The sequence below is a fragment of the Castor canadensis genome, chromosome 16 (assembly GCF_047511655.1).
Source record: "Castor canadensis chromosome 16, mCasCan1.hap1v2, whole genome shotgun sequence".
NCBI lineage: Eukaryota > Metazoa > Chordata > Mammalia > Rodentia > Castoridae > Castor > Castor canadensis.
The window spans coordinates 11,087,666-11,104,474 of NC_133401.1; the positions used below are offsets into that span (position 1 = coordinate 11,087,666).

Consider the following 16,809-nt stretch of genomic DNA (forward strand, 5'->3'; position numbering starts at 1 on the left):
AGGCTGCTTTCTTCTCTGACCTGATACTCCCCATAGCTTTATATATTAGCCATTCTCACAGCTTGGTGAGACCCTATACTTTAAGTTCCAATTTAGTTTCTGTTTACTAAACACAGTTGGAAACTAGATCTAGTTTTAAGAAAATTCAGGTTTTTCCTCTGCCACTTGGACTTTGTTCAATATTTGGAGGGACAGAAAACACATCAGTTCTTTTTCTTCACCTGATAGTTCTTCAAAGAAGCCAATTCTCATCAACTCATGATTTTTCAAAGCCCAAGATGTTTTAGTTTCTTTAGTCATTAAAATTTCTGGTTAAACACCACTGTGGTCTCTGTCTTCTTGTGTCTCCTAGTATATCAAAGTCCATTTTCAAGATGGTGCCCACAATCTAACTGTATGTCAGACATTGTCTCACCATATGGAACACTACTGTGTTCTCAGGTTGAGATGGCTTTTCAGCAACACTTTGCCTGTAGGCTTCCTTGTATAAAAATGTTTCTACCAAACTCCCCTACCCTCAAACCCAGCCCTTCCCATTCTATATTTAAACCATTGGTATTCTGAATCAAGCTCATGATTTTATTTTTTTTTCTTAGCTAAATTTCATTACCTTGATGTCAGCCCTCTGTTACAACCTGCCGTGACTTATTAATATTATGTTTCAATACACTTCTCCATCTGAAGAATAGGAAAATATACCAAGATTCTCAAATACTAGATTATCATTTCATCAGGTAGCAAAAATCCTCAATAAAAGTACCTAATGTTTAAAACCAGTCTTGAAATCTAATTGCTATCAGTAGTATTTTAAAAGGCATTTTTTCTTTTGTTTGTTATATTTTGAGTCTCTTAAGTTTCCCACTGGGTAAAAGGTTAAGGTGGAAGTAAGCTGCCTGCTCTATGGATTACTTGGCAGTCATCATATATTATTTACAATATTTAGGAGGTTTTCAAATGATGATTGCACTAGGACAATTCTTGGCATTTAAACAAAAACATGGTTTAATCTAGCCATTGATTAATTTGTTTCTGTCCACTGAAGCAGGTAAAGTTCAATTGTTGAGGCCTGTTGTTAAGGCACCCAGGCTGGATCTCACCAATGCCTTTAGCACCTCACCCTTGAAGTTTATGCAGGAGAGGAGAGGGAATACATACCTTTCAGGCCCTGCTTAGGATTTCCATACAGTGCCTCATAGATCTGTAGTTCCGACTGCAGGGACTTGAAGAGCTGTTGTTTCTCTTCACACTGTTGCTGCAGGAGGGCTGGCTTCTGCTGCAGTTTGCCAGGGAGAGGCAGGGCCTACTGAGCTTGCAGGACCACGTGGCCACACCAGGGCAATAAGCTGTGAGCCAACCTTCATCTCACAGAGTCATAGCCTCAGATGCCAAAATGGGGCTCAGGAAGACCATAGCTTTTACTTTGCAGGTGAGAAAGCAAAGTTGGGGACAGGTGCAGTCACTCAGCACCAAGTCTTAGCATTGACTGTGTCAGCTAGGAGCAACACAGACACCTCAGCTTCCTCCTCACCCTGCCCCTAGTGCTCTCTCTAGGGCTTGTGGGAAGGGCAAGCACCACTCAAGCTATGCTGGGGAATCAGCTTCCAGTTTATGGTAGCAAGTAACTGGAAGCATGGGAAGGTTCTCTCTTCACTCTCTGATATGTGGAAGCCCTTCATAAGGGAGTTTCACTTCTCCACTATGGAGTGCAAAAAACATCCCCAGAGAATTTCTTCCTTTCCTCAATGTCACCCATGAAGCATGAACACCAGAGGAGACACTGAGGTTTCCACAAGAGGACACTCCTGTCTGGACAACATCCCTTCTTCTAAATCTGAAAATGGATTCTCTTCCCTCTCACCTGGAGTGATTCTCCTGGAGAGACAGGTGCTCCTCCCTGAAGTGTAAGACCTGCTGCTTCTCCTGAAAGTCTCCCAACAGCTGCTGCTGAGTCAGTTTTTGCTGCTCCAGCTCCTTCTCCAGCTCTTGAAGCCAAGATCAAGAGGAGAGCAGAGCCTCCCTCAGACATTCAGTTTTCTGGGAGTGTCCTTGTGGGCAGACATGGTATTTATGGTGTGAGGCCAAAACTCAGTAAGTAGAGAATCCATCATACCAGTCCTGACAAATGGAACCCAGAAAAGGGACAGGAAGGCTCCAGGTTTCCAGGCAAACAGTTTGGCTCACTGTGCTCACACATGCAGGGGAATGGTACCCCTCAGTCTTTGTAGTGCACCAAGCCTCTGATTTATAATGACTTTCTTCACTCTTATAGATATTCTAAATCTCACCATTTTCTTGCATTCACATACCATCTACAATAATCCTTTTTTTTTTTTGCCAAAGATCAATATCAAAGATTTCTTATGTGTGGTTTTAAGGATATATTGTTCTCATCATTTTGAAAATTGGGACATTTTTATTTCTAGGCTGTCGACATCTCTCTTAGTTACAAATTCTCAAAGAGGATCAACAGGGACATTGAGTATAAGGCTCCAGGTTCAGGCAGTCCTCTCTTGGCAGAATTCACCTGGGCCTGACAAACTGTACTCATTTAATGTCTTCCTAGCTTTTCTCATGTAAGGTCTGTTCAATTCTTTCCAAGCATGCAATGGTGGTTTCATCCCTCTGCCTTCTCTCTTACCTATTAGCTTTTGTTACCTTCCCCAGGCAGGGAATTTTGCTCTCAAATCTTCTTGCATTTAAGTAGCAAATTTAGAAATATCTCTTGATGTCTTTTGTCAACACAAGCATCCCTTCATTTTAGGTTTCATTCTTTCCAATACTATTCTTAGCCTTTAATTGCTATTCAGTAAATATTTGTAAATAAAAATAATTTGTTATGCTCATACATTATTTGATCAAGTCAGTTGAAACTAAAGTCAGCTGCCTCCAAGGCCACATGGGAAGTTATTCTCATCAAATAGGATTGGGAAAGTTCTGGAGGACATTTGACAGCACCTCTGGACATGGAGTCTAAAGAATACTGACAGGAGAGCAGCCCAAGTGAGAGGGTGTGGTGAGGAGGCAGAGGTATAGCAGGGTAGGACTAGGAGGGCCACATGGAGCTGCAGTACAGTATGAAATACTGTACATATGAGAGGGAATATAGGCACATCCTTTCCTTCCCTTCATGAGTGGGAGGAGGTAGAACAGATTCCATCCAGTCTGCCAGCAAGTGAGTTTGGATATATGCAGGTGAGCTTCACAAAAGCAATGCACTTCCTAGAGCCATTCAGCCCCAAATTCTAGAAATCCAAGGGCCACAGTTGGGACCTTTTAGGAAGGAGCTCTTGATAGACCAAGAATAGCTATGAAAATCTTGGGTTGGTGCATCTGGGGAGCTGTTAGATTAACCTTCTCTTTGCTACCCAATTGGTGATTGGTGTGACCAGGGAAGAAGTAAACCTAGAAGTAACCACAGTTTGTCATTTTTGATCACCCACCTCTGAAAATGTGATTCAGCTGAGCCTGAAGTGTCTGGTTTTCTTCCTTGAGGTCTATGTTCTCATTGTAGACCTGAGGCGTGGACTCCAGACCCTGACTGCAGAAGTGAGAGCTGGATCCTGGCCCAGAAAATACACATTTGGGTAACAGATGATTTTGTAAGGTTCCCATTCTTTATTTCCCCCAAATCTTCTGTCCCAATCCTGCAGAAAGTCCGGGACTCAAAGCCTGAGACCAACCAAAGCCCAGTGGGCTGGATGCCATGTTTTACCCATCTCCTCTCAGTGGATTATTTTCACGCAACTTTCTCGAGCCATAGCTGTAATTGTGGTAGTGGCATTTTCTCCCTAACTAGCTGTTGCTGCTGTGTGAAAAGGTGACCATGTGAATGTGGAAAGGATGGCCTCCAAATGATAACAGTTGGTGGGGGTCAGAGGGAGGAGAAAGCCCACCTCTGTGAAGTGGCTGGGGGAGGATCCTTGCAGACCTCGGTCTACCACTTGCTGATCACAGGACACAGAGAATCAGCAGGCATTGTGTAAGCAGATTAAGGATGAGGTGAAAAGTCAGGAGATTCTGGGGACTAGGCCTACTTCTGCCTTGAGGAAAGTTACTCTCTAAGCTCAGATAAGTTCATGAAGCAGAAATAACCTGGTCCACCTCCCTACTCTCTTCTGTAAGGAGCAAGTGAGGTAGAGCATACCACAATGCTTTGAAGAACATGAAACTCTCAGAATCTCCTCAAATATAGCCAGAAACCCAAGGAGCCAGGGCTTCCTTTACCACTTCCATGGGCAGTGGAGCTGAGACAGTGTTGCAGCTGCTCCCTTAACCAGTCATTGACACAGATGGACTCCTCCAGGCGCTGGTGCAGGTTTCGAATTTCACCAAGGTGCTCTTCCAGCAGATCAGCCCCTGAGGTCGTCCAAGGACACAGAGAGAAGTGGGAAAGAGAGTACTAGTTACTGAGGGTTGGGGAACAGGGAGGGAATCTGGGTCAGTGGCCTCTCAGCATGATCCCTAAACATCACCATTCTTCTGCTGAGTTTCTTCACATGGGCTTCCAGGGGACATACAGAACTTTGTAGGAGAGATGCTACTGACAGACTACATCAGCTCACCATCTTGCTTTAGGCTCAGTCTTTTTCTGAAAATCACAATTGTCTCACTGTTAGAAGTGAGCTGCATTCCAACATATGTCTGCTTATCTACACCCTTTACCTCGTGGAATTGGGTTTTGTGCACAAGATATTTGTGTGGGGTGATGGAGTTTTGTCCATTCTATAAAGAAAGTCCCTATGGATGTCTATGCTTGGACTTCTAGAAGGGTCTAAGAGAGTTGTCTGTGAGGAAGTCAGGGAGAGAGGGACATGAATATAAGAGAGCAGGAGATGGGTTCCCAAGTCTGCAATGTCCCCACAGAGCACTGAAGCCCTGCCCAGGGAGAATGAAGGCATGCCCTAAGGAAAGGATCAATCAGCATGACAACCCTTTGACCTTTTCCCACTCTGTGAGCCAGCGACTAGAGGATGAATAGAGGGATCCCTGCCAAGGTGGGAAAGAAGCAGGGTGACCCTCTCAGCTCTGTGCCTTACCTGTGGTATTGGAGGTAAGCTGGCATACTGACGAACCTAGGGACAGATCCCCAGACATGCTACCTTTCTGAGGCCTCATCATGTTCCATTGGCCACTGCTACCCAGGCCCCCAGGCTCCAGGATTCTTCCCAGGTCTATTGTGCCCAGCATAGGGACTGGGCTGGGTGGAGGTAGTGGGAAGAGTTGGCTTTTGAGTGACTGCTTGACAATGCAGCTGTGCAAGCAGGAGGAACAGTGCCAACACCTAGGCAGAAGAAACATGAGTTAGAAACAAACTGGGTGTCAGAAGGGAAGGATGGCAAAGCTGTGTATGATGGCTAAGAATGGAGACTACTGAGGACATGTGGGATGTCAGATATCCCAGGCCACTGTGGGATACAAGTTAGGTGAACACTCATAACCTCCAGCCCATAATTTTTAACCCTGGGTATTTCCTAGTGTGAGAAACCAAGAGGTAGAAAATGGATAAAGAATATGATTGTCAGATACGTACACAAAGAAAAAATTCAAGGGCCCCACTCCTGGCTCCTACTGTAATTTCCCATAAGAGAATCCAGGGAAGTTTAAGATATAGGACTCCCAAAGTGAGAGCTTAAGAGTATCCACTGGGATATAGGAGTGAACACAACCACAAACAGGAGTATTTATTTGCTTATGGGAATCAAAGCTAACCTAGAAGCTAACTAGTCACACTTTCCATTCTTCCTTTGGGGTTTCAGAGGAAAGAGGGATGTGAAATGAGCTGGATATGGTATCTTTCAGAATGAAGAGCTCTTTGCTGCTGCTGGGAAAGCCACATGTAAGGCAAGAGAGGAAGGAAGGAAGTAAGGAAGTAAGGAAGAAAGGAAGGAAGGAAGAAAGGAAAGAATAAAGGAAGGAAATAAATTCAGGAGGGTTTCTTTTCTTCCAAAGATTATCAACATGGGCAGCAGAATAGATAGGCAGCCCTCCCTTAAGGAAACAGGACTGAGTTTATCATTTCCTCCAATCAATCCAAACTCTTAAGAGGGGTTAATGCAATTCCTACTTGCAAATTTTTATCCACAATTCTAACTGGCTCTCAAATTTGGCTACATACTGGAATTACCTGAGAAAATGTAATCACACACACATATAAATATACATTCACACACATATGTACACAAACTTACACTCAAACACACATACAGACACATCACAAATATATACTCATACACACATATATACATATGCTCACACACATACACATACCCACACTCACATACACACACATACAGACACACAAAAACATGGACGTACATACACACAAACATAGACTCACACATACACATACACACATATATCTGAGCCCCAAAGATTTTGCCTTAATAGTTATGGAACATATCTTAAGCACTGGATGTTTTAGAAATCAGGTCAAGAGATTATACTAGGCAGTGAAATTTGAGAAGTATTATCATTAATCTTTCCTTTCCAATTTGTAAAATGCTACAAGTTCATTAGGATCATTGGAGTTTCAGAGAGATAGTAGAAATTTAAGCACCTAACTTGTTTTTAATAGGGATTCCATAAAGATATGATTTCCTTCCCCTTTCATACTCCCTACAATCTCACTCCAACAAAAGGGAAAGGGAGAAGTCAATGATTGTAATAGCTTCCTTTTTAATCAAAGTCATGTGTGATTCTAAGACTATCAGTGAAAATGATGAGTATTATCATGATCCAGTCTTCTCTGGTCACACAATACAAAATACATGCCTTAAACCTCACGATGACAACACACAATCTCTTGCAGAAAGAGTTCTTAGCCCTATACAGACCTGAGAAGATACCATGCACCTCTATCCTTGTGGAAAATTGATTCACAGCAATGAAAGGACTAGAAAAGAAAGGACTAGAGTCTTCCTCAGCAAGGCAGGGGCTATCTGAACTTGGGTCAAGGGCCTCAGTCTATATGTGACTCCAATTCAACCCACAAAAGACCCTTTTTTATGCATGGTATTCTCCTGCTGTCTACCTTTTGACAAGTCAACAAATGCATAAAGATACAAGAAAGGAAGGCATAGGAAAGAGACAGAAGCTAGAGAATACTCATGCCATTTGGTATGGGGCATATTTGTGATTTTGAGGGAGTACTGGTGTTTGAACTCAGGGGTAGGCAGGTGCTTTACCACTTCAGCCACTCCATCAGTCCAGTATGGGGCCCATTTATTACCCATCAATTATTGGCGCTGGAACTACTAAAAGAACAAGTTTTAGATCACTGGTCTCTAAGAGAGAGAAAGCAAGGGTCTCCAGAATTTTTTCAGCCGAGCTCAGCCCCACATCCTAAGGAGGATGGGAACAAACCATCCTAAGTTCAAAGGGTATAATCCAACCCTGGATGGAGCAGAGGCAGGGTCCCAGCCCATCTCCCCCCAGCATTATATTGAGCCCTGGTTTCCTGCTCCATGTATCACACAGGAGTCTGTGAGGCTTATCTTATGCTGTGAGGCAGACTAGATAATCCTGAAAGATGCTTTAGCAGGTTCTGTAAATCAAACTGAGGAAGATGAGACAAAATACCCATTTTCAGAGCTGACTAAAGTCATAAGTGGGTCCAAATGAAGTTGAGGGCTTAAATGATGCAAACTCCTGCACTAGTCACTGGATGTCCTTGGTATAATGGCCCTTGCCATCAATCTCTGGTTCACCCAAACTTCCTTAGAGACACAGGATGTAATTTTAAAGTAATTTCAAACTCTTTTCTAGTTATTTCTTAAAACATTACTAGAAAGCAAAGTTTTTTTCCCTTTTTTTTTCTAAGTCCAAAATGATCACACACACAAAATTTTATGATGAGGTATCCAGCCTAACATATAGCAAATTATCTCTTCTCTTTCTTTCTCTCTCCATCTCAAGCTTTTGCCTGGGCCAGCGTTGATAGTAATCCTCCTACCTCTGCCTCCCAAGTACTTGGGGTTACAGGTGTGTATCAACATGCCCAGCTTGTTCTGTGAGATAGGGTTTCACCAACTTTCTTGGGTTTGCTTCAAACCAATGATCCTCCTATCTCTGTCTCCCAAGCAAATCCTTTCCAATGATTGTATACAGTCTATGAATTAGGTGACTACATAAGATTGACTATCTTTGGATGTCAGAAGACAAAATTTACATCAAACATCATAGTCTATGCATGCTCTTGCTGCCCATATGTCTCCTGTCCTAGAGTAGGGATGAACCTGTGCAATGGGAAAAGGGGATCTGTCACCTCCATATTTTAATCTCTCTACCATCACCATTTTTGTCTCAAACTGGTGATGTCAGGAACTAAAGACTTCACAAAAGGAGAACATAGTGGCCCCACAAAGGAGCCCATGAATGTGGCCATATTTTTATGGCCATCTCATCCTGCATAGGCAAAGCACAAAATAGTTCTCCCACACTACCAAGAAGTACTTCTCCATGCTGTCAGGAACTCAACATACGTGGTGGGACCCAACCCTGCCCAAATGGAGGGAGGGGCCCAGGTCGAGAGCTTCCTAAACACATCTTGTCACTGATGAGACATAAGTGCCAGAAAGATAATAGCAAGCAAATTAAAAAAAAAAAAAGCAAGCAGAGCTTTCCCTCAATCTTCCATTTGCAGCATGTGCCCCTGTTTTCTTTCCAGTTCCATCAACAAGCCAAAGCCATGCAGAGCAACACAGTGTGGGCTGCCACTCGCAAGCACCCAAAGGCAGCAGGAGTGCTCACTTTCTTGCAACCGCTTCTGCAGCATCTGCAGTTCCTGGTGTGCCTCAGCCAAGGACACCTCAGCTGTCTCACAGCAGCCAAGGAAGGGAGGACCAGGGGATCTGAAAGGCAGGAAGCTGGATGGAGCTGAGGGCAACGGTGCCTGGGGGAGGCTAACCAGATTGGGTGTGGAGTTAAAATGAAAGCCTAGAAACAGAAAATTAGGGAGAAAGGAGACACATCTTTAGAGAGAAAGTGAGAGAAAAGACAGGTAAAGGATTGAGGGTGTGAACCCATTCCCTGACCAGACATGACCAGGTAGAGGCGCTAGCTCTTAATGTGGCCCAGGCTGCACCGGACAATGGTGGTCTTTACTCTAGAGAGGTGGGCCTGCCTGACCTCTCCTCCTCTTTCCCTGCCAGGGCTGTTCTGCACACATATGCTTTCCTCATCTTGAAACTCATTGGCTACAGAAGACCAGGTGGCATGCCTAAGCCCACCCCACATCAGGATGCTTGTGCCTGAAGGCTCTCAAGGGTCCCTGCAGAGTTGCTCTTAGCATGGACAGTCCTTGCCTTTAGGACAGACTCTCTTTCACCAGGCCCTCCTCTTTAGAAAGCATTAGGGTCTACTCTGAGAAGGGCAGGAGTGGAAATTTACATTAATAGTAGACGCAGATTGCAACTCTGCTGGAAATAAACTTCAGAAACTCAATTGTGGTCTTTCACCAGATGAAAAATAGATGTCCTGGATGTCTTGGCAGAGTGGCTGAGACACAGTGTCTGGCAAACCTGACTGGGCATTAAAATCACCTAGGAACAACTGATTTTTTGAGATACGTTCTCACCAGGTTGCCCTCAATCCTGCTGTGTAGCCTAGGTTGGCCTCAAAAACTCATGACCCTCTTGTCTCTGTCTCCAGAGTACTGGGATTACAGGCATGTGTCATCATGCCCATCTAGACAAACTCAACACATGCAGATTCCTTAGGTCTTAAGGCAATCTACGCAATTGTAAACTCTGGGTATAAGGCTTGGAAATATGAATTAAAAACATCTTCCCAGGTGATTTAGGTCTTTAGGCACCCTAAGAAGATCCAATGTTTGAACCTGTTTTCTCTGACCTAAAAATAGATGGCTGATAGCCAATGGAGCAAGTAGAAATCAATAGTGACCTGTGGGGAGTGTCTAATGTAGAAGACTGGTTGCATTCTTAAATGCATCCCTTGCCTCAGGATGCTCCGGTCAGACAGAGCAGTACTGCAGAGACACCTAAACCACAAAGTGACAAGCCAGGCATCTTTGGGGGAGGCATTCTGATTTTAAAGCCCCTGACCTTCAGCTCTGTTGGAACTGAAGGTATTTAAGCAGATCTACAGCTCTGGGTGAACAGCTTTTCTGTCCATGATCTTCAGCTGCTGTGCACTCTGGTCCAACCCAGGTTCTGGCAGACTAAAGACACTTCTTTAAGATGGTTGTTGAACTGTTTTGGGGAGAGGTGAGGACAGCAGAAGAAAGTACAATGATTTCTTGGAGCACCTCTACCCAAGACAGACCACACCACAAACCATACTGGAGGCAGCCACAGTGGAGACAGGAGGAGTCAAGACTGGCCCTTTCCCTTCTATCCTTGGAGCAGAACTGTGAGTAAAAATGTAGCCCAAGCAACTATGCTGGGGTATATGAGTGAAACATAACCCTCTCATTAACCCCATGTCAAGGACTACCAATGCACTCACAAACCCAGGAATGTTAATGTAAACCCAGGAATGTTAATGTAAATTGAACAGCACTTCACTACGAAGTGAGCCACACCACCCACTTCAGAGGGCTCTGTGCAGGTGAAATGGGCAATGGATCTGTAGCTGTGATTTCTTTTTGTTCTTTGACCATTGTCATCCTGAACAAAACATTTTGGCTCTGTTCACCAGTGCAAAAGAGAGAAAGAAATGAAAACATTTATTTAACAATGATTGGGCAACTATTGGCCAAAACTGGTATTCACATCAAAGCCTGTTGTAGATTTCTTATTTTCTATACTATTTTTCAAAAGCAGACACAAATTGTGAATGAGTAAGTGGTTTTTGTCTAGGATGAGGTACAGATAGGCCTCTAACTATCCACACCTTTGTTCCTGAAGGAAAGTCAAACAGGACACTAAGGAAGAGGGGATGAAGCTACTGTCCTACTGGCTATTGCATACTTGGAAGGGCTTGGCTGGCCTCCTTGGGGGGTTTCTGGGGAGCTGGTAGGCTGATGGTGTTGCTGCTGGATTTGGCCTTAGCCCCCTGAGATGCATTGGTGGCTGATGGTTTAGAAGACAATGCAGCCAAATGACTTGAATGATGGATGGAATCTATAAAACCCATGAATGAAAGAAAATGTTTGATGTTCCATAGAGAACTGGAATCATGGCCTTACACTTAACCAGAGGGACCCAGGGGCAACAAGCTTGCTGTATGGGAAAGGTCCAAACATAAGCACTACCTGCAGTGTTCATTTTATTGCTTAAAGATAGATCCTTTTGTGAGGCAAACTACCTTAGGGTGAAAGTGGAGCTCAGATCCCTGAAATCATGAAATGATTCCCAAAAACATCAAGCAAGACTGAATACATCTGTGGGTACCCACAGATACTCAGCACATATTGATCAGGAACAAGATCATTGAAGGAGAGATGAGATGCTTCATCTTAAAAGTGGAGGTCTGTCAGACAGATCCAGTGAGCGAGAAAGGTCTGATGCCATCTTCTCACTCCATACTACAGAACACCTCAGGTCCAGCAGCATTTTCATGCCAGTGGAGGCCAGGGTGACAAGGCAACATGTAGCATCAGTAGCAGTAGTAGAGTAAAGATCTAACCCATGGGACTGGGAGTCTGTGTTTGGTAATTGGTCCCAGAATCATATTCAGCCTCATGCACACCAAGGTGGAGATGTAAGGCCTGCTTTCCAAGTTCTCTTCTCAGTCTAGACAGAAATGGCACCACTCAGAAAATGGAGGCTACCTGAGTGACCAGATGAAGCTTTCTTTTCTTCATAGTGTGTGTCCTCGCTGGCTATGTCCATGTCTGAACAGTATCCAGCTCATCAGACAAAAAACAGGTACTGCTGGCAGAGCGATGAGACTCGGACAAGGCATGGCTACTGGGGGGCGAGAGAGACCAGGAGTCCAGCTTGGCTTGCAGTACTTCGATCACTTTCTTCTTTTCCTGAAGTTCTCTGCTGAGCCTGGTGGGGAGAAGGATGAACAACAGATAAAACCAAGGTAACCTAGACTAGCTAGTACTAAGGCCTATGAGAAAAGCCACATAGGCCAAGGGGACTGTTCTGCACCACATAGTCAAAATAACTCATCTCTAATTAGGAGTAGAGGGCAGATGGGGGGCAGATGGAGAAAGAACAATATCTACCAGGCTACATGGTGGGCTGAGGATAAGCTGAGAACAGCAATCCCCTAAGATGCTGCAGTGTAAAGCCCCTGAACAGTTGCAGTCTGAAAACTGTATCTACAAGACAAGCATAAAAAGTGAAAGGACACATTGAGAAACATAGAACAAAGCACTGTCCCAACATCCATGACTACAAGGAGTGGAGTCTTGTCATTAACTAGAGTATAGACTATGTATGTATCTGTGATGGATTAGAAATAAAAACAAATATAACACCAAAACACCATGTCCCTCACCACAGATATGTTGAGGAGCATTTATGTTGTCTAAAGCACAATCATGATGCCAAGAGCTCACACCAGTGTCTACAAGTGACCCTGAGACAATATCTTCTTCAGCCTGATAGGCAATGACTCTCTGACAACTGGTTCCTGAAGGATCTCTCAGGGATCTGCACTGTCGGGGTCTCTTTTGCTAGGTACTATTATATGATTGTGACTTCTCCATAGAAATTGGGTAACTATTAAGCTGTCAACCCAACTCAGAAGGCCAACCTTCCAAAAGCTCACCCTCACTATTGAACAAACAGGGGAAGAACAAAGAAGGACCCAGGGAGTTAGATAACTCTTGAAACCTACTTAGTTCACTTGTAGGTCAGAATGCTTCTAGGTTACCAGACCTGGAAAATTAACTTGCCAATAGTATTTTATTAAATGTGAAGAAAAAGTGGCTTAAAACAATAGTAAAGTATTTAATGAAAAAAAAATGATAGATCATATTCAGTTTTTTTCCTTCTCCCTGCCCACAATTTGTGAAGTTGTGTGCATCGTTGACCTCTTGGACCCTGTCTGATCCCTTTCCCAGATTTTCTTTTGATTACCTGATGGCCAGTGGCTGAAGTCTAGCCTGTTCTTTCTCATTCTTATGATCCTCTGTAAATCAAAATCAAAAACAAACAGTGAGAAATAAAACAGGTCCCACCTTTTTATACATTACAAACAAGGGGCCTCACAGAATAGTGAGTACGCTACATATGTGTCCAGGGTAGTTATTTTAAGGGCCTCAGGTTTTATCTTTTTCAAATTACTATATATTAATTATACAAAATAACAGGTTTCTTTCTTTTTTCCAGTACTGGGGTTGAACTCAGGACCTCACATTTTCTAGGCAACAGCTATACCACTTGAGTCACACCACCAGCCCAAATAATAGTTTTCTTATGACATTTTTATAGATGAATATAAGGTACTTTGATTTTATACTCCCCATGATCCACACTTGTCCCCTCTTCTTCTTGCTGATCCTTTTCCTATCCCCTAATAGCTCTCTTCTGTTTTCATGTCCCTCCTTCACTTCCCTCTCTCCTTCCTTTGTTCCCCTCCCTCCCTCCCTCCCTCCATTTCTTCCTTTCTTCCCTTCCTTCCTTTCTTTTTTAGATTCCACTCATGAGAGAAAACATGCAACACCTGTTCTTAGAGAAGTGAGCTGGCGGACTCAAGTGAGTTCATCAAGCAGAACTTCCCTGACTTGGTAGTCACCATCATGACTTCATATGTCCTGAATCAAGGCAAAAAGCTGAAATATTTTTTGTCTCATTAATCATGAGACACTTGACCAACTGTCCTGCACAGACTGCCTCCCAGATACATAGTTATGTGTCCCACCACCCCTTTCATGTAGACCCTGTTCTTGTCTCTGAGGAGATGAAAAATGCCTGTTCCACTTCTGCACTTACCACCAATACATACGTTTCCCTAAGTCTAAGCCTGCTGTACTCCCTCAGATGTTCTCAGGAAATTCTAAGTAACATGTTCAACTAATAACCAGTAATATAGCACTTGAAATATTATAGCCACTGTCTTAACCTATCCACAAGAGCACTGTGATTTATTAATATTTGAAGTACATGCAATAAGGTAAGAAACAGAGATGATAGAAGCAAGTTAAAGGCACCTTCCAGACTAGAGTCTGAATCTTTCAATTCTTAGTCTAGGGTCCTTTGAGCTGATCTCCCTTTCTCCCTTTTAGCACTCAATACTATCTCCTGTCACAAAGGTCACACCCTATGTGTGATGAAGTCTCTACAGTCTTTTTGTGTGTTTTTCCATTTGGTTTAGTTTTATGAGACAGAATCTCACTATGTAGTCCATGCTGGCCTCAAACTCGTGATCTTCCTACCTCAGACTCCTGAATGTGCACCACCAAGCCTGGCTTAAGTCTCTACAACTATAACCATGGCATCTCCAACCTTGTATGTTCCTCTTATAGCTCCTCACCAGCCAGTCCTAATCTTGTAATGGCTATGAGGAGATGAAGTGAAAACTAGACTCTGTAGTAGCCACCTGGGTGAGTCTGGGCCTAAAACTGTGGAAGTGACTGGAAGCACTCTGAAGCCCCACAGCTAACTTACTGTTGCTGAGTTTGCTGGTGAGCCTCTCAGTCGGCTGACTTCCTTGAGCAAGTTGTTCCTGGAAGCTCTGGCCCAGATAGTAGTCAATGTCATTGTTCCTGAGAAGGTCCTCAAAAGATTTTACTGTATCTTTTGCATGCTGGGTGAGAAGGCAACAAATACTTCTCCCTTCTCATACTTTGTACCATAGGAAGGATAGTTCTTGGGCCTGATCCTGAATCAGGGAATCATATTTCCTAATGCAAGAAAGAGAACAGTGAGTAAGAAAGAAAAAGGGTAGATGAGCAGTTGTGGGGACTTCCTCAGAGATTTATGTGAGGATAAATCTAAGGAACTCCCTCAAGATGAATTCACACAATACATGGGAAGTATATAAGAGAAAATTCTACTCTGAGATACCACTGTATCAAAGCATGAGAAAGCCACTGTTCTTCAATATATTTTAGTCACATGTCCAAAGCTAAATCATAAATTCTGTGAATGCAAAGGCAATGCCTATTTTATATCTCATATAGCACCAATATAGTGTAGACTCCCAATAGATACTTGATAAATACTCAGAATCACTTGATCCTAAGTCTAAATAGGACCTTCCTTGTCCTCTATTTCAAACACCATCAGATGCATGAATTCCTTCTATACTGTGGTACCATGCACATGGCATTTTGCAAAGATAGTCATTACATGATTTCCCATTCCACACACTCTTCTGCAATATGGCTTTGCCACTCCTCCATCAGTTGATAGAGGCTATTCTCCACTCTTCCTTAAATCTGAGAAGGCTATGTGCCTAGTTTGACCAAGGTCATATTGTGGAAGTAACACTGCGATAAGTACAGGAATAGCACTTGAGTGTCCTGGCAACTTTCACTTAGTGCCTTAGAAACCAACTTTCATATAGAAAAGAAACTACCCTGAGACCACTATACCATGAGAAGTCAGAACCACAGGAGAAGCCCTGGAAGACAAGAAGCCACATGGAGAAAGAGAGGAGCGAAGGAGCACCAAGTCACTAGACACAGACAACAAAGCCATGCCCAGTCCAGTGAGGCCTTTCAAACAACTCCAGTGATAGCTACTACCTGATGGTTTCACAAAAGAGACCCACCTGAATCCGGTCAACCTACCGAACCTTGAGAAATGGAAAAGCAGCCACATTTTGGACATGTTGTTACTTCGAAATAGATAACTAGGACAGATACTAGTTAGATGTGTACCCAGTATTTTTAAATATACACTATCAACAATAATTACAGCAAAAAGCATTGAGAACTTATTACATGTCAGATACCACTCTAAGCACTTGTATTAACTTATTTGAACTTAACAGGCATCCTTTCAGTTGGGTTCTTTTATTATTGTCATGCAATAGTAAACAAATAGGCTCAGGAGGTTTAGTATGCTGCACAACTAATAAGTGGCAGAGCTAGGATTTAAACCCAGGCAGAGTCTAGTCTGAGTCTAGTCTTATACTATCCTATGTCATATGTATTGTTTCTTTACTAATATAACCCTTAAAGGAAATCCCAGAAACTGGTATTTCCCAGACACTGGGACACCATCCAAAGCCCTGCAAGTTGCTGATATACTGTCTTTCCTCAGACCTAACTCTATTTCAATAAATGCTCTTCTGCCATGATCTGTTCTCCCTTCTGACTGCCTAGTCTTCCCTATTCCAGGCACAAACTTAGACATCATCAATCAAATAAGGACTGAAACAATGCCTTCCTTACCCAGGCCACGAGGCTGATCTCAATTCCTTAGCCAGCTTCCCTTCTAGTCCAGTTTTTGGGAGCTGGGAGTATCCAGCTGGGATATTCTCTGGATGAGACTCTCCAGATCCTTTTTAGCCTGAAACCCTGGGGGATAGAAAGCCTCAGTGCCATCTGACAGCCACCCCTCATTCTCATCAGTGGCACTGTGAGGTGAAGACCCCTCAAGGGTGTCAACAGCTCTCAGCTTCCGAGGTCTTTCCAGGCTCGATGAGTAATCACTTGTAGCTGAGAGGGACTGGACATGGCTCTTGAGGTTCTGAATAACCTTGTTGGCATTCTGCAACTGGGCTTTCAGATCCTTGATGTCCTTTCATAGAACAGAGATATTTTCCGACTTTCCATATGCCTGGGACTCTTCCTGCTTCCCTAGTTTGCTCTTCAAAGGCTTCTTCCCAGAAGGGCTGGCCAGGGCTGAGCCCAGGTGCCCCTGCTCAGAGCACATCTGTGCTGTGGCCCTGAGGCTGTCATGTTCATCACACTCTGAAAGAGACAAAGACATTTTCCTGGAG

The 16,809-nt window shown here is 43.5% G+C and overlaps 1 protein-coding gene across 1 annotated transcript in view; it reads right to left on the minus strand.

Annotated features, from left to right (window-relative positions):
* The window catches only part of LOC109674570 (myomegalin-like), a 94,071-nt gene that overhangs the window by 20,739 nt on the left and 56,523 nt on the right, over positions 1 to 16,809 (minus strand). The window contains 14 exon segments of the mRNA XM_074058633.1: positions 1,156 to 1,280; positions 1,859 to 2,045; positions 3,441 to 3,560; positions 4,225 to 4,356; positions 5,037 to 5,192; positions 5,195 to 5,281; positions 8,749 to 8,934; positions 10,929 to 11,081; positions 11,732 to 11,803; positions 11,806 to 11,954; positions 12,996 to 13,047; positions 14,526 to 14,761; positions 16,259 to 16,326; positions 16,329 to 16,780. Of these exon segments, the coding sequence (XP_073914734.1) occupies positions 1,156 to 1,280; positions 1,859 to 2,045; positions 3,441 to 3,560; positions 4,225 to 4,356; positions 5,037 to 5,192; positions 5,195 to 5,281; positions 8,749 to 8,934; positions 10,929 to 11,081; positions 11,732 to 11,803; positions 11,806 to 11,954; positions 12,996 to 13,047; positions 14,526 to 14,761; positions 16,259 to 16,326; positions 16,329 to 16,780 (2,175 nt within the window).